This window comes from Ranitomeya variabilis, chromosome 6 (assembly GCF_051348905.1).
Source record: "Ranitomeya variabilis isolate aRanVar5 chromosome 6, aRanVar5.hap1, whole genome shotgun sequence".
In the NCBI taxonomy this organism is placed as follows: Eukaryota; Metazoa; Chordata; class Amphibia; order Anura; family Dendrobatidae; genus Ranitomeya; species Ranitomeya variabilis.
Window position 1 is genome coordinate 318659611 of NC_135237.1, and position 22081 is coordinate 318681691.

The window sequence follows — 22081 nt, forward strand, 5'->3', positions numbered from 1 at the left end:
GTACATTTCCAGAACGGCTCATTTCCGCAAATCGGACTCCCTCTTTGTGCTCCCGGAGGGTCACAAAGGGTTTAGCCGCGTCTAAGGCCACGATAGCCAGATGGATCCGTTCTGCGATTCAAGAATCCTATCAGGTCAGGGGCAGTCCTATCCCGGCGGGGATTAGAGCACACTCCACTCGGTCGATGGGTGCTTTCTGGGCCATCCGGCACCAGGCAATGGCGGAGCAGGTTTGCAAGGCCGCAACGTGGTCGAGCCTGCATACTTTCACCAGATACTACAATGTCCACATTCAATCTTCTGCGGACGCGGCCCTTGGCAGACGTATTCTGCAAGCGGCCGTCGCACATTTATAGTCAGTTGGTACACGGAGTTTACTTGGTTGTATTGTTTCCCTCCCAGGGACTGCTTTGGGACGTCCCATGGTCCTGTGTCCCCCAATGTGGCGAAGGAGAAATAGGGATTTTTATGTACTCACTGTAAAATCCTTTTCTCCGAGCCACTCATTGGGGGACACAGCACCCACCCTGTTAACCTTACGGCTTGTTACCTTTTTGGTTCTTGACTTTCTCTGACATGTTGTACTGTAATGTTATGTATTGTATTGTTATTAATCTCCTACTGCTTTTGCACTGAACTTGGTCTCTGGAAGCCAGCATGAGGGTGTATACTGCAGGGGAGGAGCTAACTCTTTTTGTCTTAACTTAGTGTCAGCCTCCTAGTGACGGCAGCATAACACCCATGGTCCTGTGTCCCCCAATGAGCGGCTCGGAGAAAGGGAATTTACGGTGAGTACACAAAAAAGAATAAAAATAGTGTGTGTGTGTATATATATATATATATATATATATATATATATATATATATATATATATATATATATATATATATATATATATATATATATATATATATATATATATATATATATATATATATATATATATATATTTTTTTTTTTTTTTTTTTTTTTATTTAGACTGTGGCCCGATTCTAATGCATCGGGTATTCTAGAATATGCATGTCCCCGTAGTATATGGACAATGATGATTCCAGAATTTGCGGCAGACTGTGCCCGTCGCTGATTGGTCGAGGCAACCTTTGACATCATCGTCGCCATGCTGAGCCCGTCGCTGATCGGTCGAGGCCTAGCGGCCTCGACCAATCAGATGCGGGATTTCCAGGACAGACAGACAGAAAAACCCTTAGACAATTAGATGTGTGTGTATTATAGTATGTGTGTGTTATGAGTTATCTAGGCATGCTTAGTGCAGAGATTATCGTGCTGGGAGAGTGCAGAAATGGTGGATCTTTGAGATATACATACACAAATATCACCCTTGCTGTGACTAAGATCTTATGAAGTAAAGGGCACAGATACTATTGGGAGGTTATTGATAAGTTAATTAGGATGAAAAGACTGACTTAATTTTTTTTTTCCTAGACTTTGCACACCATACATCCGTTCATAAGAAATCTGCTGGGAAATGTCCAATCTCAAAGTGAGTTGAAGCTTTACAAATATTTCTCTCCTTAATGCAGAAAACAAAAACAGGAGTCACTAAGCCATGGGAGAACGTGGATGATCGGTAATGCAAGACTTTTATGGATCTCTGGAGATATGCCCTTGGAGTGCATTCACACATCTGTTGTCTGGTTTGTTTTGTTTTTTTTCTTCACTGAAGCAGTCAGACTTTTTTTTAATTTTTTTTTTATCCATTGACTTAGTCATGGATTTGTTAAAAAAGGATGAACCTTGAGTGGAACTCTGAAGTATAAAGTATGTTGTCAGTGCTTTATACTGAACCCCATAGACATTAATAGCCAAGTCTGAGCCCCAAGACAGATGTGAATGGGACACGCTCGGAGTCTCAGACTGGAGTCCAATCACAAAATAGATGTGTATGGATCAATGGAAAACTATCATCATGCTGTCCAAGAAAAATCGGACATCACACAAACCTGTCACATGGAGCTGAACTCTATGCATCGCAGGCTTAAGTCCCATAACCAAATCTCCATACAGATCCATTGACTGAAAAAAAGTAATGAGATCTCTAACTTTTTATTTTTCAGTCACAAAAATATTTAAAGGGAATCTGTCGCCTCCTTTTGCCGCTATAAACTGCGGCCACCGCCATTAGGGGCTTATCTACAGCATTCTGTAAGGAAATGTAATGAGAGAAAAGAAAAACAAGTTATATTATACTCACCTGGGGGGCGGTCTGGTCCGATGGGCGTTGCGGTCCGGCACCTCCCATCTTCATGCGATGACGTCCTCTTCCTTGCTTCTGTCACGTCTCCTGCACAGGCGTACTTTCTGTTGAGGGCAGAGCAAAGTACTGCAGTGTGCAAGCGCCGGGAAAGGTCAGAGAGGCCCTGCACACTGCAGTACTTTGCTCTGCCCTCAACAGGGCAAATCAGTACGCCTGTGCAGGAGACGTGACAAAAGCGAGAAGGATGACTACATCGTATTAAGATGGGAGGTGCTGGACCTGCTACACCCGCTGGACCTGCTACACCCATCGGACCCGAACTGCAGCGGGACCGCCCTGGGTGAGTATAATCGAACTTGTTTTTCTTATCTTTCAGGATACATTGGGGGCTTATCTACAGCATTATAGAATGTTGTAGATAAGCCCCTGATGGCGGTGGCCGCAGTTTATAGGGCCAAAATTAGGTGACAGATTCCCTCTAAAAAACATTTGCTAAAGTATAAATATATATTTAGTGTGTCTTTCTAGCTTTCTTGCTTCTCTGTTATAGGTCCTCGTAAGTACTGTTAATTCATGTAGTTTTGTGTCCCGAGCCATCCAAAATGGCACAAAGCAAGCATTACTCTCTGTGCACACTTGGGCATAAGCCCATTTTTTCCCGCTATCAATTGCCTGATCAGGGCTCAGGTCTTAGGCCATGGAATCCAAAAAATGTTTTAAGTTAAGTTTGCCTTTAGACTTCCCAAAATGAGTTTGTTTTTTTTTTTGTTTGTTTTTTTCATGCTGCTCACTTTCCCTGCTTCAAAAACACAGCGTTTTACAGCTTCAGCAAAGTGGATGTGATTTATAGATCTCATGCCCACTGTACTTTTTCTTTTTTTAACTCTTCGTAAACTGACCTCCGGTGCGTGTTTCAAATCCACAACATGTCTATTTTTCTTGTGGGTACGCTCTGTTTTCTGTGAAGATTTTCCTGTATACATGCAATAAGATGCAGAAAATCTGCAGGTGAAAAAAAACCATGCATTTTTAGTGCGTTTCTGCGGTGGAAACACATCAAAAACTCATGTAATCCGCACATGAGTATATAAAGTTTTATAAAAGCCAAATGCTAGAAAGTATCAAAAAGAAAGCATCTTTGTTTAACCCCTTTCTGACCTCGGACGGGATAGTACGTCCGAGGTCAGAAGCCCCGCTTTGATGCGGGCTCCGGCGGTGAGCCCGCATCAAAGCCGGGACATGTCAGCTGTTTCTAACAGCTGACATGTGCCCGTAATAGGCGCGGGCAGAATCGCAATCTGCCCTCGCCTATTAACTAGTTAAATGCCGCTGTCAAACGCAGACAGCGGCATTTAACTACCGCTTCCGGCCGGGCAGCCGGAAATGAGCGCATCGCCGACCCCCGTCACATGATCGGAGGTCGGCGATGCTTCTCCATTGTAACCATAGAGGTCCTTGAGACCTCTATGGTTATTGATCGCCGGTAGCTGTGAGCGCCACCCTGTGGTCGGCGCTCATAGCACACCTGCAATTCTGCTGCATAGCAGCGAACATCAGATCGCTGCTATGTAGCAGAGGTTGTGCCTGCTTCTAGCCTCCTATGGAGGCTATTGAAGCATGGCAAAAGTAAAAAAAAAAAAAAAAAAAATGTGAAAGAAATATAAAAGTTTAAATCGCCCCCCTTTTGCCCCATTCAAAATAAATCAATTAAAAAATCAAATCTACACATATTTGGTATCGCCACATTCAGAATCGCCCGATCTATCAATAAAAAAAAAAGCATTAACCTGATCGCTAAACAGCGTAGCGAGAAAAAAATTCAAAACGCCAGAATTACGTTTTTTTGGTCGCTGTGACATTTGCATTAAAATGCAATAACGGGCGATCAAAAGAACGTATCTGCACCAAAATGCAGCTAAAACCAGCTAGGCACGCAAAAAATAAGCCCTCAACCGACCCCAGATCATGAAAAGTGGAGACGCTACGGATATCGGAAAATGGTGCAATTTTTTTTTTTTCTTTTAAGCAAAGTTTGGAAATTTGTTTCACCACTTAGATAAAAAAGAACCTAGTCATGTTAGGTGTCTATGAGCTCGTACTGACCTGGATAATCATAATGGCAGATCAGTTTTAGCTTTTAGTGAACCTAGCAAAAAAGCCAAACAAAAAACAAGTGTGAGATTGCACTTTTTTTTGCAATTTCACCGCACTTGGAATTTTTTTTCCTGTTTTCTAGTACACGACATGCTAAAACCAATGATGTCGTTCAAAAGTACAACTCGTCCCGCAAAAAATAAGCCCTCACATGGCCAAATTGACGGAAAAATAAAAAAGTTATGGCTCTGGGAAGGAGGGGAGCGAAAAACGAACACGGAAAAATGGAAAATCCCAAGGTCATGAAGGGGTTAAAACATAAAATGCCAACAAGAGACGAAAAAATAGCAATAAATCCGCAGGCAAAAAAAAGTACTGAAAAATTGCAAGCAACCTAATTTACATAAGTGCAGGAATGCTGCAGAAAACTTGCCAAAAGCACAACGTGGGAATGAGGCTTTGCATTGGATTCTGAAGTAGGTTGATGGTGAGGTATGACGAGCTTGAGTAAATGCACAATACAGTTCTTACTATAAGGTAATAACTAAGCAAGTGCTCTGACTATTTAGTGCGGTATCTGATGTTGTATTTGTTATTGTGAGACTCTTACAACTTTATTCTGCAGTTGCACAAAATAAATTTATTTTTTCTCAGCAGTTTTATTGCAGCAAGCAGTTTTCCATGTGATGAAACCCATAAGCCACATAGTGAGCAGAATGGAAAAGATTGCGCTAAGAATGACTGCACGTCTGAGCGGTTTTTAAACATAGGACACCAGGTGAGAACATCTTGCAGTACAGAACGGTTTCCACAATTTGTTTCTAGATTGCTTTCAACTCAGAATTTTGTAATTATGCTCTGATGTGCACCAGAAAAACCAAAGATTTTTTATTTTTGGTGTTTTGAACCTTTAATTTTTAGATTGGTGCGTGCCTTCATCTTAAAGGCATATAATTTGTTAGTCCTATATCAGACAATAACCACTAAATATGCAGTTTTTTTTACAGGGTGCACCACAAAAAAATATTTGTGTAACTTGTGGGGTTTGTACTGAATAATGCTTTTATTGGAATTCATCCCAAAGTCTTAATCAAAGCAGAACTTTACTATTCACCAAAGCAGTGTAGGACCTAAACGAGGCCCATTGTACCCCTGGCGGTCAGTTGGTACTCTTTTGTGGGAAGCCGTAGTGTTGTGTCCAACTTGTCATATTGAACAATGAATTGTGATAGTGGAGACATATGTATGCACAGACTCCTTCTCAGAAACACAGGTCTGTTCTCTTGGTCAAATTCCGGGCCTTTCTGTTCCAGCAAAAAGTAGTAATTCTGGACTGGCACAGTGGTGATCTGAAACACGATCCATGGCTAATACAAAAAAAATTAAAAATGTTCATCTTGTCTGAAGCGCAGCTCCATCTTGCTGGTTGTGATAATTCACAGAACAGTAGGTATTGGCACACAGAAATAACAGTAACGTGATGATCCGCAGATCAACACTAGTGGTGCATGGAATCTAGGTCCAATATGGTTTGCTGGAAAATGTCCATGTACACGCCTGTTCTCTAGCTTTCATCAAACTCGTACACCTATAACTGATTACTAGTATGAATTTAATTTTCCTTTGCAAGAAACAGGTTTGTTTTTTCTTGACCCAACATGTACAGTATTGTTAAAATGTTTTAGGCAGGTATGTAAAAATGCTACAAGTAAGAATTTGTAGAAATAGAAGTGTTTTTATCAACTGACAACATGAAGTGAATAAATAAATACGGTAAATCTGAATCAAATCACTATTTGGTGTGACCGCCATTTGCCTTCCAATCAGCATCAATCCTTCTCTGTAGTGTTGCACGTTGTTAGACTTTGTAGGGTTATACTTTGGCTTAATTGGTTACTCATACACATAGCTATAATGTTGATCATTGTATGTAGATTGAAACATCTGTGCAGGAGGCTTTAAACTGGTTGAGGAACAGGCAAGTTTTGCTACAAAACTGAGGTTGTGGGACAGTGTCATGTCACAGACTGAGCACAGCAACAAGACATGAGGTAGTTATACTGTAAGGTCTCTCCTTGGTAAAGATTTCAAAGCATTCTGGGGTTTTATAATATGCTGTTTGCTCATTTTTTGGTGCGTCTTCTAAAGAGCTTAATGTTGACAATCGTAGATGCAGTGGTCAGCCAAGCAAACTTTCTGCAGCAGATGAAGATCACATCATGCTTGTTTTCCTTTGAAATCCGTAAATGTGTAGCCGTGCCATAAGCTCAGAACTGGAAGCAACAAGTGGTACCCAGCTTCACCCATCTTGTGTTTGGAGAACTTTGTCTAGAGGAGTTTTTCATGCCAAGATTTGTGGTTAAAAAAAAGCAATACCTTCAACATGGAAACAAGGCCAAGTGACAACCTTGCATGAAAACATAGGAACTGGGGTGCATAAAAATAGCAGCAGGTGCTTTGGACTGAGAAAACAAAATGTGAAATATTTGGCTGTAACAGAAGGCCGGAGAGCGGTACAATGTGTGTGTGTGTGTGTGTGTAGGCAACAGTGAAGTATGATGAAGGTTCCATTCAAGTTTGGGCCTGCACTCTAGCAATGTAGTTTGGGATTTCGTGAGGATTAATGGTGTCCTCAGTGCTGAGAAATACAGGCTCATGCATATCCATCATACAATACCATTGGGGAGGTGTCTAGCTCCAAATCTATTCTGCAGCAAGAAAACGACCCCAAACATACATCCAATGTCATTTAAGAGCGACCTTCAGTGTAAAGAATAACAATCCTCTGAGTGACTTAACATGGAGTCTGTCTGGGATTACATAACATGAAGAAACAAAAGGATTTATCTAAACCTTCAGCCACAGAAGATCTGTGGTCAGTTTTCCCGACATGTTTGGAACAACTTCTCTGACTATTTTTATTTATATTTTCTCTAAAAACGGTGTTCAAGTGTACCTAGAAAAATTGATTCTCTTGAAGGCACTTCAAATTTTTACTTAGATTTCTCTCTTGTTCACTCCCTGCATTTTGTTACTTGATAAAAATTGACTTCAAGCACAAATGCGTGGCATAAGTTACCGGTATGTGTTTCTACGCATCTTGTACATTCATTTCATTCAGCCCAACAAACCTATAGGGCCTCATTTACTGAAAAGATGTCAAAAGGATGTCTTGCCTACTATGGTGCTGCTATGTTTGTACTTTTTTTCTTTTTTCATACATATATATATTTAATATGGAAGCCTAAATATTTTGCACACATCTCTCAGGGGTACTCATCAGGAAATCACCAGTTCACTGTGAATACAACATTCATCCATACATCCTAATTTGTTAGCGGTTTTGTGAAGGATATAGGAGGAATGAAAATGACTGGCAAGATCGTTCTCTAGTAATGTTTATTTTTGTGTTTTCTACAATAGCGACCATTGGATAAACAGAGTTCACTTCCAAAAGGGCGGGAGACTTCGGATCGGTAAGAATGGCCACCTAATTTGTTGTGTTTAGACGCATTTCTGGTTTTAAAGTATAAGGCACTATACATAAACCAGTGTATGAATCACTGGTGTTTTACGGTTTCTTTTAAATCAGTTGTGTTCATTTAGCTGACAGATCTTGCATTAATAGATACTGTACCATTTAATATGATAAACTGATTCTGTTACCACGTGAACTGACAAGTGGGCAACTGATTTTCTCACTTTTCAGGCTGCAGATTTGTTTGTTTTTTCCTTTTTCATTTAACATGAAGTACTTCCTAGAACTACACTACTGTATTAGTAGTACATGGGAAACTACAGGAATCTTTTTACACACCGTAATGGTGAGATGGGCTTTTCATTCGAAAATGTATACGGTAATTCTGATGACCCTTATCTTGTTGCTGGTATTCTCTCTGCAGAAATGCACAGAAGCCAAATGGCCTGTCAGTATACAAAGGAAATGAGGTGAATCCACCTTCAAACCTGAGGACTTTGACTGGGAAAGGTGATTATTACACTTAAGTGTTGCAATGTCTGCATGTTGTGTGTTTTGTATATTCACCTTGACATAAATTAACCCTGTTTGTAAGGCCTGTTACTGAGTTTTTCTTTGTATAGATATATGAATTGCACCCTCTTGTCATGTTTCATTTGTGGAGTAACACAATCTACAACAGTGTTCAGCGGCTCTGAAAATCCCTATAGTATAAATATAAAAACATGACAACACTTCTAGCTATTCTTTTCCTTTTCTATAGTGTGGGTGCTTAGTGACATTCCAGGCATTGGTTCAAAGCATATAGGACAAAGGCATACATTTATTGTGACCTTTGACTTTATTTTTTGCAAAATGGGAAATCTGGTTTGCATCTATAAACACAGCTAGGAATATAGTGAAGCGATAATGTATCATTAAATATGTATCTACAGGTGCTTCTCACAAAATTAGAAAATCTTCAAAAAGTTAATTTATTTCACTTAATACAAACAGTGATCTACCGTATTTCAGATAGTCATTACAAACAGTGATCTACCGTATTTCAAGTGTTTATTTCTGTTAACTCCTTAGTGACAGCCAATTTGGTACTTAATGACTGAGCCAATTTTTACAATTCTGACCACTTTATGAAGTTAGAACTCTGGAACGCTTCAACAGATCCCGCTGATTCAGAGATTTTTATTTTTCGTGACATATTGTACTTCATGTTAGTGGTAAAATTTCTTCGATATTACTTGTGATTATTTATGAAAAAAAAACAAACATGGCAAATTTTTAAAATTTTGCAATTTTCAAACTTTTTTATTTTCATGCCCTTAAGTCAGAGAGATGTGTCACAAAAAATAGTTAATAAAAATAACATTTCCCACACGTCTACTTTACAATAGCACAATTTTGGAAACAAATTTTTTTTTTTTTGTTAGGGAGTTATAAGGGTTAAAAGTTGACCAGCAATTTCTCATTTTTACAACACCATTTTTTTTTTTAGGGACCACATCACATTTGAAGTCCTTTTGAGGGGTCTATATGGCTGAAAATACCCAAAAGTGACACCATTCTAAAAACTGCACCCCTCAAGGTGCTCAAAACCACATTCAAGAAGTTTATTAACCCTTTACGTGCTTCACGGGAACTGAAAGTGTCGAATGAAAAAATGAACATTTAACTTTTTTTTTTTTTGCAAACATTTTACTTCAGAACCATTTTTTTTATTTTCACAAGTGTAAAAACAGAAATTTAACCATAACTTTTGTGCAATTTCTCCTGAATATGCTGATACCCCATATGTGGGGGTAAACCACTGTTTGGGCGCACCGCAGAGCTTGGAAGAGAAGGAGCGCCGTTTGACTTTTTCAAAGCAGAATTGGCTGGAATTGAGATCGGATGCCATGTCACGTTTAGAGAGGCCCTGATGTGCCTAAACAGTGGAAACCCCCCACAAGTGACACCATTTTGGAAACTAAACCCCTTAAGGAACTTATCTAGATGTGTGGTGTGCACTTTGAACCCCCAAGTGCTTCACAGAAGTTTATAACGTAGAGCCGTGGAAATAAAAAATCGCATTTTTTCTACAAAAATTATCTTTTTACCCCCAAATTTTTATTTTCACAAGGGTAACAGGAGAAATTAGACCACAAAAGTTGTTGTGCAATTTCTCCTGAGTACGTCGATACCCCATATGTGGGGGTAAACCACTGTTTGGGCGCACCGCAGAGCTTGGAAGAGGAGTGCCGTTTTACTTTTTCAATGTAGAATTGGCTGGAATTGAGATCGGACGCCATTTCGCGTTTGGAGAGCCCCTGATGTGCCTAAACAGTAGAAACCCCCCACAAGTGACCCCATTTTGGAAACTAGAACCCTTAAGGAACTTATCTAGATGTGTGGTGAGCACTTTAAACCCCCAAGTGCTTCACAGAAATTTATAAAGTAGAGCAGTGAAAATAAAAAATCCTTATTTTTTCCTCACAAATGATTTTTAAGCCTGCAATTTTTTATTTTCTCAAGGGTAACAGGAGACTGGACCCCAAAATCTGTTGATCAGTTTGTCCTGAGTATGCTGATACCCCATATGTGGGGGGGGGGGCACTGTTTGGGCACCCATCGGGGCTCGGAAGGGAAGGAGTGCCGCTTGGAATGCAGACTTTGATGGGATGGTCTGCGGGCGTCATGTTGCATTTGCAGAGCTCCTGATGTACCTAAGCAGTAGAAACCCCCCACAAGTGACCCCATTTTGGAAACTAGACCCCCCCAAAGAGCTTATCTAGATGTGTGGTGAGCACTATGAACCCCCAACTGCTTCACAGAAGTTTATAATGTAGAGCCATGAAAATAAAAGAAATCATATTTTTTCCACAAAAATGATCTTTTCACCCCCAAATTTTTACTTTCACAAGGGTAACAGGAGAAATTTGACCCCAAAATTTATTGTGCAATTTATGCTGAGTAGGCTAATACCCCATATGTGGGGGGGGGGGACCACTGTTTGGGCGCATGGCAGAGCTTGGAAGGGAAGGAGCGCCGTTTTGGAATGCAGACTTTGATAGAATGGTCTGCGGGTGTTATGTTGCGTTTGCAGAGCTACTGATGTACCTAAACAGTAAAAAAACCCCACAAGTGACCCCATTTTGGAAACTAGACACCCCCCCCCCCCCCCAAGGAACTTGTCTAGATGTGTGGTGATAACTTTGAATGCCCAAGTGCTTCACAGAAGTTTATAATGCAGAGTCGTGAAAATAAAAGTTTTTCCACAAAAAAAGATTTTTTTTAGCCACCAAGTTTTTTTCACAAGGGTAACAGGAGAAATTGGACCCCAAGAGTTGTTGTCCAATTTATCCCGAGTATGCTGATGCCCCATATGTGGGGGTAAACCACTGTTTGGGCGCACAGCAGAACTCAGAAGGGAGGGAGCACCATTTGACTTTTTGAGTGCAAAATTGGCTTTTGTGTTTGGAGACTCCCTGATGTACCTAAACAGTGGAAACCCCCCCCCCCCCCCAATTCTAATCCCAACCCGATCCATAATCCTAATCACAACCCTAACGATAGTCACAACCCTAACCCCAAAACAACCCTAATCTCAACCATAACCCTAGTCAAAACCCTAAATCCAACACACCCCTAATCCTAATCTCAACCCTAACCTCAGACCTAACCCTAATCCCAATACACCCCTAACCCTAATCCCAATACACCCCTAACCCTAATGCCAACCCTAACCCTAATACCAGCCCTAAATTTAGCCCCAACCCTAACCCTAAATTTAGCCCCAACCCTAGCCCTAAGGCTACTTTCACACTTGCGTCGTGTGGCATCCGTCGCAAAACATCGTTTTGGACAAAAAACGGATCCTGCAAATGTGCCCGCAGGATTTTTTCCCATAGACTTGTATTGCCGACGGATGGCCACACGTCGCGTCCGTCGTGCACTGGATCCGTTGGGTTTTGAAAAATGTTCAATGTAAAATTTTTTTTTGTACGTCGCTCCTGCCATTTCCGACCGCGCATTTGCGGCCGTTACTCCGCCCCCTCCCCCCCAGGACAGACTGGGCAGTGGATGCATTGAAAAACTGCATCCGCTGCCCATGTTGTGCACAATTTTCACAACGTACGTCGGGCCGACGCATTGCGACGGCCCTGTACCGACGCAAGTGTGAAAGAAGCCTAGCCCTAACCCTAAATTTAGCCTCAACCCTAAATTTTGCCCCAACTCCTCTAGCTGCCGGCCGGCAGATCATGGCGGGCGCACTGCACATGCGCCCGCAATTTTCTTACCGGATGAAGAAGCTGGCGGGCAGGAGGGGACGCAGGAGGACCCAGGGACACCGGTAAGTATAACAGGGTCCCCGAATCCCCCTATTTCTCTGTCCTCTGATGTGCGATCACATCAGAGGACAGAGAATCACACATCGCTTTTTTTTTTGCGGCTGCCGGTAAACAGTTAATTATCGGCGATCGCAAAACAGGGGTCAGTAAAAACCGACCCTGATCATGTTCTTTGGGGTCTCTGCTGCCCCCGGCAGCCAAGACCCCAAAGTTCTTCCGGGTGCTGGCCGGCGCACTGCACATGCGCCCGCCATTTTTTGGCCGGAACAAGATGGCGGCGCCCATCGGGAGCCATGAGGAGTATCGGGGGGCGATCGGGGACCCCATTTCTCTGTCCTCTGATGTGTGATCACATCGGAGGACAGAGACATTAAATGGGAAATCGCGTTTTGGTTTTTTTTGCGACCGCCGGTAAACCGTTAATTACCAGCGATCGCAACCTGGGAGTCGGTAAAAAAAACCCGAATCATGTTCTCTGGGGTCTCGGCTACCCCTGGCAACCGAGACCCCAGAGAAAATCCGACTCTGGGGGGGCGCTATTCACTTTTTCCACAGCGCCGTTAATTAACGGCGCTGTGGTTTAAGTACCCTTAACTGCCGCCGTTACAAGGCGTATCTGCGGTCGTTAAGGGGTTAATGTTGATGATTATGGCTTATTACTGGCAATGAAAACCCAAAAGTCATTATCTCAGTAAATTAGAATACTTTATAACACCAGCTTGAAAAATTATTTTAAAATTCGAAATGTTGGCCTACTGAAATGTATGTTCAGTAAATGCACTGAATACTTGGCTGGGGCTCCTTTTTAATCAATTACTGCATCAATACGGTGTGGCATGGAAGCGATCAGCCTGTGGCACTTCTGAGGTGTTATGGAAGCACAGGTTGTTTTGATAGCAGCCTTCAGCTCGTCTGCATTGTTGGGTCTGGTGGTCTCTCGTCTTCCTCCTAAAGTCAGGAGTTTGCTGGCCAATCGAGCACAGTGATACTGTTGTTTTTAAACCAGGTATTGGTACCTTTGGCAGTGTGGACAGGCGCCAAGTCCTCCTGGAGAATGCAATTTCCATCTCCAAAAAGCTTGCGGTAGATGGAAGCATGAAGTGCTCTAAAATTTCCTGGTAGACGGCTGTTCTGACTTTGGTCTTGATAAAACATAGTGGACCTACACCAGCAGATGACATGGCTCCCAAAACCATCACTGATTGTAGAAGCTTCACACTAGACCTCAAGCAACTTGGATTGTCTGTCTCGCCACTCTTCCCCAGACTCTGGGACCTTGAATTCCAAATGAAATGCAGAATTTACTTTCATCTGAAAACAACACCTTAGATCACTGAGCAACAGTCCAGTTCCTTTTCTCCTTGGCCCAGGTAAGACGCTTCTGCCGTTGTCTATTGGTCATGAGTGGCTTGACACAAGGAATGCGACACTTATAGCCCATGTCCTGGATAAGTCTGTGTATGGTGGCTCTTGAAAGAATTACTCCAGCAGCAGTCCACTCCTTGTGAATCTCCCCCGAATTTTTGAATGGCCTTTTCTTAACAATCCTTTCAAGGCTGCAATTATCCCGATTGCTTGTGCACGTTTTTTTACCACACTTTTTCCTTCCACTCAACTTTACATTAATATGCTTGGATACGGCACTCTGTGAACAGCCAACTTCTTTAGCAATGACCTTCTGTGGCTTACCCTCCTTGTGGAGTGTGTCAGTGACTGCCTTCTGGACATCTATCAAGTCAGCAGTCTTCCCCATGATTCTGGAGCTACTGAAACAGACTAAGGGACCTTTTTTTATAAAACTTAAAAAGCCTTTGCAGGTGTTTTATTCTAAGTTACTGAGATAATGACTTTGGCTGTAAGCCATAACCATCAACATAAACCGAAATAAACACTTTAACCCCTTAATGACAACCAATACGTCTTTTAACTGACCTGAGATATTTGAGAATAGCCTCCCCATACAGGTGACAATCCAGCAGCTGTCGGCTGTACACTATAGCTGACAACTTGCTGCATCAGCCACGATCAGTGTTTGCACCGTCCAACTCTGTTTAACCCCTTAGATGCTGCTGTCAATAGTGACTACATCATTATATATGGTTAACAGTGTGGGGGCTTCCTCTTTATCCCAATCGGTGCCCTCAGATCATGATTTTGTGGTCCTGATGTTTGCCATGGCAATTCATGACCAAATTCTGGCCTTAGAGTCTGCCAGCTATAGTAATCTGTTCAGAAGTTAGAGGCATTTAGGTGGTAAAAATACACATTTTCATTTCTGTCATGCCACTTTGCATTAATCCCAGAAAAGCACCTGACGGGTTAATAAACTACCTGACAGCAGTTTTCAATATGTCAGGGTGTGCTGTTTCTAAAATGGTATCACTTTTGGAGGTTTCCCAATATATGGGACCCCTAAAGTCACTTCAAACATGGATAAGTCCGTAAAAAAAAAATTTTGTAAATTTCCTTGAAAAAATGAAAAATTGCTGCTACATTTTTAAACCTAAAATGCTAACAAAATAAAAGAAGATTTAATAAATGGTGCTGATGTAAAGCCGACATGTGGGAAATGTTGTTTATTAATGTTTTGCTGTGGTATGACTATCCGGATTAAAGGGATAATCATTCAAAGTTTGAAAATTGCTAATTTTTTAACATTTTTCTCAAATTTCTGATATTTTTTATAAATAAACATAAAACATATCGACCTAAATTTACCATTATTGTAAAGTATAATGTGTCATGAAAAAACAATCTCAAAATCACTGGGATTTGTTGAAGCGTTCCAGAGTTACCACATAAAGTGACACTGGTCAGATTTCAAAAATTTGGCTCTGTCACTAAGGGGTTAAATAGATCACTCTGTGTGTAATGACTATATAATATGAGATTCACTGAAAAACTGAAATAAATTAACTTTTTGATATTCCAATTTTGTGAGAAGCATCTGTATATCTGCATACTCTTTAACATTTTCCTAATGTTGTTTTTGTAAATGTCAATTTACTGCATTTGAATTTGGAGGTTTTCTTTTTCCAAAGAAGCTTAACTAGGAATTTTAATTATTTTTTTTTTATTATTCAACTATTACGTTATTTTTCTTCAATTCTGGACCTATAGACCAGACCATGTGTGGGGAAAAAACAAACATGTTTTCTTACTTTTAGATTCTGCGTTGGGATTTGGGTCTGGGCACGAAACTTGTGGAGAAACCTCTTCGGAGAGTTACAGTTCCCCACCTAGCCCAAGCCATAGCAGAAGAGAAAGCTTTGAGAGTGAAGAAGAGAAAGACAGAGGTCAGCATCTAGTTGGGGGTTGGCTTCCATAATGAAAGAATACTTGTATTTTGTTGTATAATGTAGAGTTATAAACTAGAACAGGATGTAGATGAGCAGACTATTGTGTGGTAACCAGTATGTCATAGGTTCTATTATTAAATTTTTTTACATATAGTGTAATCGGGATGATGCCTCAAATGCTGCTTTAAATTCTATTGCTTACGGGGTGCAAAGGATGGGTTTAAGAGAACCTTTTATCAAAAATCGTCCATCTGTTTTATTATATTACCCATAAAAAAGTAAACTTTTATAAATAGAGTAAAAAAAAACACTAGGTAAAGGCATTTGCATGCCAGGCGAAGGGCGCCAGCATGGTATACAGTGTGACTATCTGCTTAAAGCCGCTCCCAGCATTCCTAGCACCACAGCATCTCTACACAGGCCTGATGTGATTTATCTGCTCTGAGCAGAGAGATCATGTTCAGGGCTGTGGCATCACACATAATGTATGTAGTGCTGCCATGGAAAAAGGGCCTGCTTCATCAAGACCCATGTTGATGAAGGTGCCTGCTGGTGTCAGATGCTGCTGATTCCATGAATCTGGAATGTCTACGAGTGGCGTGCGCCACACCATAAATCACACTGCAATCAGATACTGGAGTGAAATTTCTGACATAGTCAAAGTCACAGCTCGTCATTAATAAGCCAAGCTGCGGTGTCCCACCAGCGTGACTTACCTGTCCTGCCCAAACTCCACCCATTTTGTCGGAGCTGGGAGAATCTGGCTTGACAATGCCAAAAGTCGTACAATTGTAGCCCAATTTCAGGTTGTACCTACATTTTGCCACTTTTCAGCACTTTTATAGCAGAGTTCTGGCATGAAAGCTTGATGAATCGAGCCCATAGTGGTATTTTCAGATGGGTTTTCCCTGCCTCTCTGTAGCAGATCCCTGTAATACTTTTGCTGGTTTCTCTTCAGAGCAGAGACCAGTGTCTTGGTGATAGGCAGGGAGGCACTGCGAATATACAAAAGGAAAATTACTTAATTTTGATGGATAGTGAAGCTGTGGAGCGACACCCCTAACAGCAGCACATGTAGTATCATTTTCCTCTGCAGTCTCTCCTCACTAAGCAATGATCTCTTGCAAATTATCACAAGCTCGCACTGCTTGTTGCAGAGAAATTGAAAAAGGTAATTATGCTATACAAGCTGCTGCGTGAGAAGAGTTTTCATCCATCATCAAAGAGAATGTACTTTCCCCAGCTTCTCCACAATGCTTCCTTATGTATCACTATCACACCCAGCTTCTCTACAATGCTTCCTTATGTATCACTATCACACTGGTCTCTGCTCTGTTGGGTGTGAGAAGACTCTGATCAGAGCAGAAAGCAGTGATGGAAAGGAAAGCACTGCAGAGAAGCAAAAAACACTCCTAATAAAGTGAAACTGTGGCTCAGGAGGCGGCAGCGCTTCCGGTTTCTTCCCACGCATGCGCATTAGAAGCTTACCTGCATGAAAAGCTCTGCCAGCTACAAGATGGCAGCACATTTCCATTGAAAAATTTGTATATGGTTCAAAAGTTTTTAGCTAGATCCTATATTCTTTGAAATTCGGAATCTTAGCTAAAACAAGAAAACTCGTACATACAATTAAATAATTTTTTTAATAACTGGATGTTTGAAACAGATTTTTAGAGGATCTATCAGCAAAGCTCAATGCTACCGTAGCAATAAATCAGTAAAACCATTTCACAGCAGTCTATGCTTATGTAGACAACAGTCTTGCTTGGCAAGTACTATTTTGTGCCTGGTTAATGTTTCGTTGGTGTGCATTTTTTTTTTTTTTTACCTTTTGTTACGGTCTAGAATACTCCTTTGAGGTGACTTTTTTTTTTTTTTTTTTTTCTTCTCTGCAGATACAGACAGTAACTCAGAAGACTCTGCCAAACATATTTCTGGTTTCACAACATTTAGAGCAGTTAAAGCTTCCACTGCCAAATTGTCTAAGCACCTTAACAATGAAGATAGTACTACTGATACAGTGAACAATCCCAAATTCCCGCATTTTCATCTTTTGCCTCCATTGCATTGTGTGATGCCAAGTGGTGCAGATAAAATGGAACATGGCCTACCATCAGCCATACCCTCAGATGGAAAGACTCTTGGTATGCTTGTTAGTCCTGTATCCATGTCTCCTGTGAAAGAATTATTTCACCAGAATTCTACTGGACTTTTGGCTCCACCTCCAGGTTCTGTTGTAGGAGAATCTGAAAAATGCATGGACATGCTGGCTTCTCCTCTGCCTGTTCCTTCCACTTTTCTTCCTCGTAATTATCAACCCAGCAACCCCGCTCTGCATATCCCAGTTCATAGAATGAAATTACCTTCTCAGGGGCCAACAGCAAACTGTATAGTTAACGGATCGGCACAGACTAGTTTGGGCATAGGGACTGCCAGTACTGGTTTCATATCCATGCACAGTCCAAGTGGGTTTGCAGCCTCCCCAGTTGCTACGTCAGACCATGTAGCTAAACCCATTTCACAAATAGCAAGCCTTAATCAGATTGCAACTCAACTGGATGGAAGTACCGGAGCAAAGCCTACAAGTACAAAGATAAAATTGCATCACCCAACCACAAACTTGCCCACAGCACCTGCACCGATTCCTTTTGCTCTGTCTGCCCCAGCACTAGCAAGTGGTATGGTGCCGTCACCAAATACTAATGTGCTGAATGCTTCAGCAACGGTTGCTGCCACTCAAGCAGTTAGTGGTGGCATAGGTCAGTTACAGTCAATTCCTCCCACAGTTCCTACCCATAGCCCTGGACCAGCACCCAGTCCAAGTCCCGCATTAACTCACAGTACTGCACAGAGTGACAGCACTTCTTTCATTAGTGCTGCAGTTGGTAATACTAGCACAAATGGGGCACTCCCACCACCTCAGCAAGTAGGACAAGGAGCTTGTGGGTCATGCGGACGACGATGTGGATGTGGAAATAGTGGGGGAATACCTTTTGGCAGTTTCTACTATCCTAACCCAATCACTGGACAGATGTATACCAGAGTTCCTCCGCTTTTTATTCCATCACTTTGCAATAACACCTACCTCAGCCAAGCACACCAGAGCAATGGGACACAATACCCTGTCTTCTTTCATCAGGCTCCTTACACGAATGGACTGATGCATGACCCTGTGCTTGGGGGTCAAGCCAATTATGGAATGCAACAGATGGCAAATTTTGGTAGGATGTTCTCAATGTACCCAGCCACAAATGTAGTAGGCAATTCTAATGGATCCGTGACAAAGAAAAATGGGAATATATCCTGCTATAACTGTGGGGTAAATGGCCATTATGCCATGGACTGTAAACAGCCACCAATGGATGCCAGTCAGCAAGGTAATCGTGATAGTTCCCAGAGGACATGTTTCTAACTGTATTGTCTTTCCTTTCCTCCACGTGATGGCTGGGATTCAGCTGTGTGTTTGTGTGAATGTGTATTGCTCTCGCACCTGTCTGCAATGGTGCCGATCTGCTCAGATCTGTCACCATATTTTGTATTGAGAACCCTGTTAAAAAGAAATGTGTAAATTCCCACGTCTTGCTGTTTTGTGCCTAGTCATCAACTCTTGTGCCTATGTAACTCTTTATCCATGTCTATTGTAAGGCATACATACAGTGCTGGCCTTCTTTAGCCAAAAGAAGAAATGAAGAGCAGAATAAGATGGGAGCCCCAAAATTGCAAAGTATTCAGTATAGCAGCTTACATGCTGTGTTTATGGGGCTGTACAGTAAGCATTTGTCCGATATTTGGATTCTCCATTTTTCGAAAAAGTGCCTTTCTGTTGTGCTTCTTTGTCCACGTTTAATTATTTTTGTTGAACTATAATTCTTCATTGACTCAGTAGTTTTCTTTCCTGTTTTAGGCACTTTCAGGCTGAGGTATCCTCATATTCCCTCTAATGATTCTTTGGATTCTGCAGACTGAAACCAATTCACATAAAATAAATAAGTCACTCAAAATATAAATGTACTCCGTCTCCACGTCTAATGTTATGGTACCGAAGTTTTGCTATCCTTTTCATTGGGGGAGCTAAGTTCTCGCCATTACTTTGCCATGAAATGTGAGCGTTGACCTTGAAGATAGGAAGCAGCCATGATGAAGAGTGGCTATATAACTTGGCCTGGATAATTGGTTCTATGGGATCCTGACGACGAGACTAAGAAAATCATTCATCGATTCTAAACTATAAATATTGCAGAAGACTTGACAGCATTTATTCATTTAATGGATCTGGGAACGTTATGCAATTTTGTATTTTCGCTAAGAATGTCTGTAGATACTTTCTCCACTGTAGGTCCAACAACTTCAAATGTTCGAAGTAAACTGAGAATCTATTCTGTTCATTTACATTGGAAATGTCAATGTTTGTAAGCGAATGTGCATTAGGTGAAAAAAGGAAAAAAATCTATACAGCAGCAGCACTAGTAGACAAATTGCAGATATTTATTGGGATGAATCTGTGTGCTCCTAATTTGAGTTGTTGAAGTGTGACTTGGATGATCTCAAAAGTATGTATACCCCTTGAGTCGCTACTCCTGTCCTCTTCCATTATGTTCTTTGCTAATAAGCTGTTCTCTGAAATGTTATCAGTGTAGGGAAAAACTTTTTTTTTGAGCTTGTCTGACTGAAGCCTTAACACAATAGTGTAAATCTATCACTGTTCGGTTTTGGATTTTCATCGGACCAGAGAGTCAGTTTTTGCAAGTCGCACACCCAGTTCTAAATTATTTTCACTCAGGATGTATGACAGTATTTAAGTCTAAAAGCCTTTACTGGGTAATTTTAGGAATATTTTTGCTCCTAGAAGTATAGAAGTGTTACTAGTTTTTCCACGTTTACCACTAAGTGTGATGCATAATGTGAAAGTCTGAAACTTTGTCTTCTTGTCAAAAGACTAATGCTGCTGTGTTTTTGCCAACATATGCACTACAGTCTTCTGGATAATGTTTATACCTTTGTGCACTGAGGTTATCTAGAAGTTATGGCAGCAGTCATTTACCAGCATTGTTGTTTTTTTGTTTTGTTGCATTCCTATCATTTGCTGGGAGGATAGTCTTTAAAATGCTTTTTACATAGGTGAAGTATATTTTCACGGCTGGTATAACAAAGCATGTAAATATATTTGCAAACCTACATATATTGCATCACAGCCCATGACATAGAAAAACAAATGTACAGTTGCTTCCAGACCAATTGCAATACTTGAAAGAAGTAGGTCTCTATGTAAAACGCCTTTTTGTCCTCCCCAGCTAATGGGTTTTTTTTTGTCTATAAAAAATAAAGCATCAGATTATGATGTCTGAGAACAGTGTTTAGTTACTAGTTCATATAAAGCTTTAATTTAAGAGAAAATATCTTATTTTAAACTAGGTATTTTTGGATATGATAGAACACAAAGAAGGTAGTACAAAACTTGGCAAAATAAGAGGATTCTACAATACTGTACTGTAAGAGAGGCGTTACCTTCTTGTATGTTTACCATATACTTTGATATTTCAACTGTTATGTATTGGAAAGGTTACCTATATTTCTAGAAAAGATTTTGGATTTTATGCAAAATTATTTCATTGAATTAACAGCAATAAACACAAAGGGGAAAAAAAACAGGAAAGCAATGTGTGTTGTTTCTTTATTTACTTTTACGTGAAAAATGTATATGCTATAGCCAGAGAAAACCTGATACTTTATTATTCAAACCATCCAGCAATTAACTTGCTCTGTAGTAGTCAGTACACGTGAATAGCCCAACTAAACTGAAGGAATACTTGAAATGTCATAGCCTAAAGAGGTTTACCCCTAAATATAATCACCTGATATATTTTTCCACTACTGTCCGCAGTACTTTTAGAAGTCCACTCTGCTGCATATGAAACGGAAGTTGGCTACACTTGTAAATGGTCAATAATAAGGAATACAAGTGTTTAAAATGTGAAATTTGCTGTTGTCTTTATTAGACAGCTGAAGTATTTCCAGGTCTAATTTCACACACCTGCCAGTGACACAGATCGAATTTCTTACAGATCACCTCACAAGGAGAGTGTATTTGGTTCAAGCTCTTTCTTCTTTGAATAAAACTTAAATAAAAAAAATATTATGCAGATGAAATATTGCCTCAGTGCTTCACTCTTGGCGGACAGCTTATTTCTTCAAAGACCGTTGCAAAAACTGTGACAAAGTTATAGTACTTTTGGCACACAATGATTGTATTTCTAATGTCTTGGAGTATGTGCAGACGTCTCCGCAAGATAAATAAACATGCTGCGGTCTGGAATGAAGAACCACATGTCCGTCTCCGCAGGTAAGCCGTGGGCGCCGATGCACGCAAAATGGGCAAGAGATTCGTGAAATCCCATCCACTATGCTGTAACATCGTCCGTGGGAACATACCATTAAGGTTTTTTTTTTTAATGAAAAGAATAGGACTGGGAAGAGGTTAGGGGGAAATAATGTATTTTACATCAAATGTGAAAAGACAGTCGTTATGTTATCTGGTGCAATTTACCAAATATCTTATGAAGTTGCTAACAGCAAGAAAGTAACTGCTAACAAATATCTTTTGTGCAATCCAGAGCTCTAGCAAATCTTGCTTTTTAAATTTTGATTTATTTGATGTGGGGTTGCCAAGCA

The 22081-nt window shown here is 40.8% G+C and overlaps 1 protein-coding gene across 3 annotated transcripts in view; it reads left to right on the forward strand.

Moving 5' to 3' along the window:
* ZCCHC2 (zinc finger CCHC-type containing 2) overlaps positions 1-21058 on the forward strand; it is a 72776-nt gene extending 51718 nt beyond the window's left edge. The window contains exons 8-14 of one of the 3 annotated variants that reach the window (XM_077269743.1): positions 1445-1502; positions 4965-5088; positions 7734-7786; positions 8213-8298; positions 15281-15409; positions 17308-18789; positions 19317-21058. In XM_077269743.1, coding sequence (XP_077125858.1) covers positions 1445-1502; positions 4965-5088; positions 7734-7786; positions 8213-8298; positions 15281-15409; positions 17308-18789; positions 19317-19378 — 1994 coding nt within the window. In that variant the 3' untranslated portion in view covers positions 19379-21058. Of the gene's footprint in view, positions 1-1444; positions 1503-4964; positions 5089-7733; positions 7787-8212; positions 8299-15280; positions 15410-17307; positions 18961-19316 lie in introns of those variants that run through there. The other 2 variants (XM_077269741.1, XM_077269742.1) reach the window with 2 other exon arrangements.
* The last annotated feature ends 1023 nt before the right edge of the window (positions 21059-22081 follow it).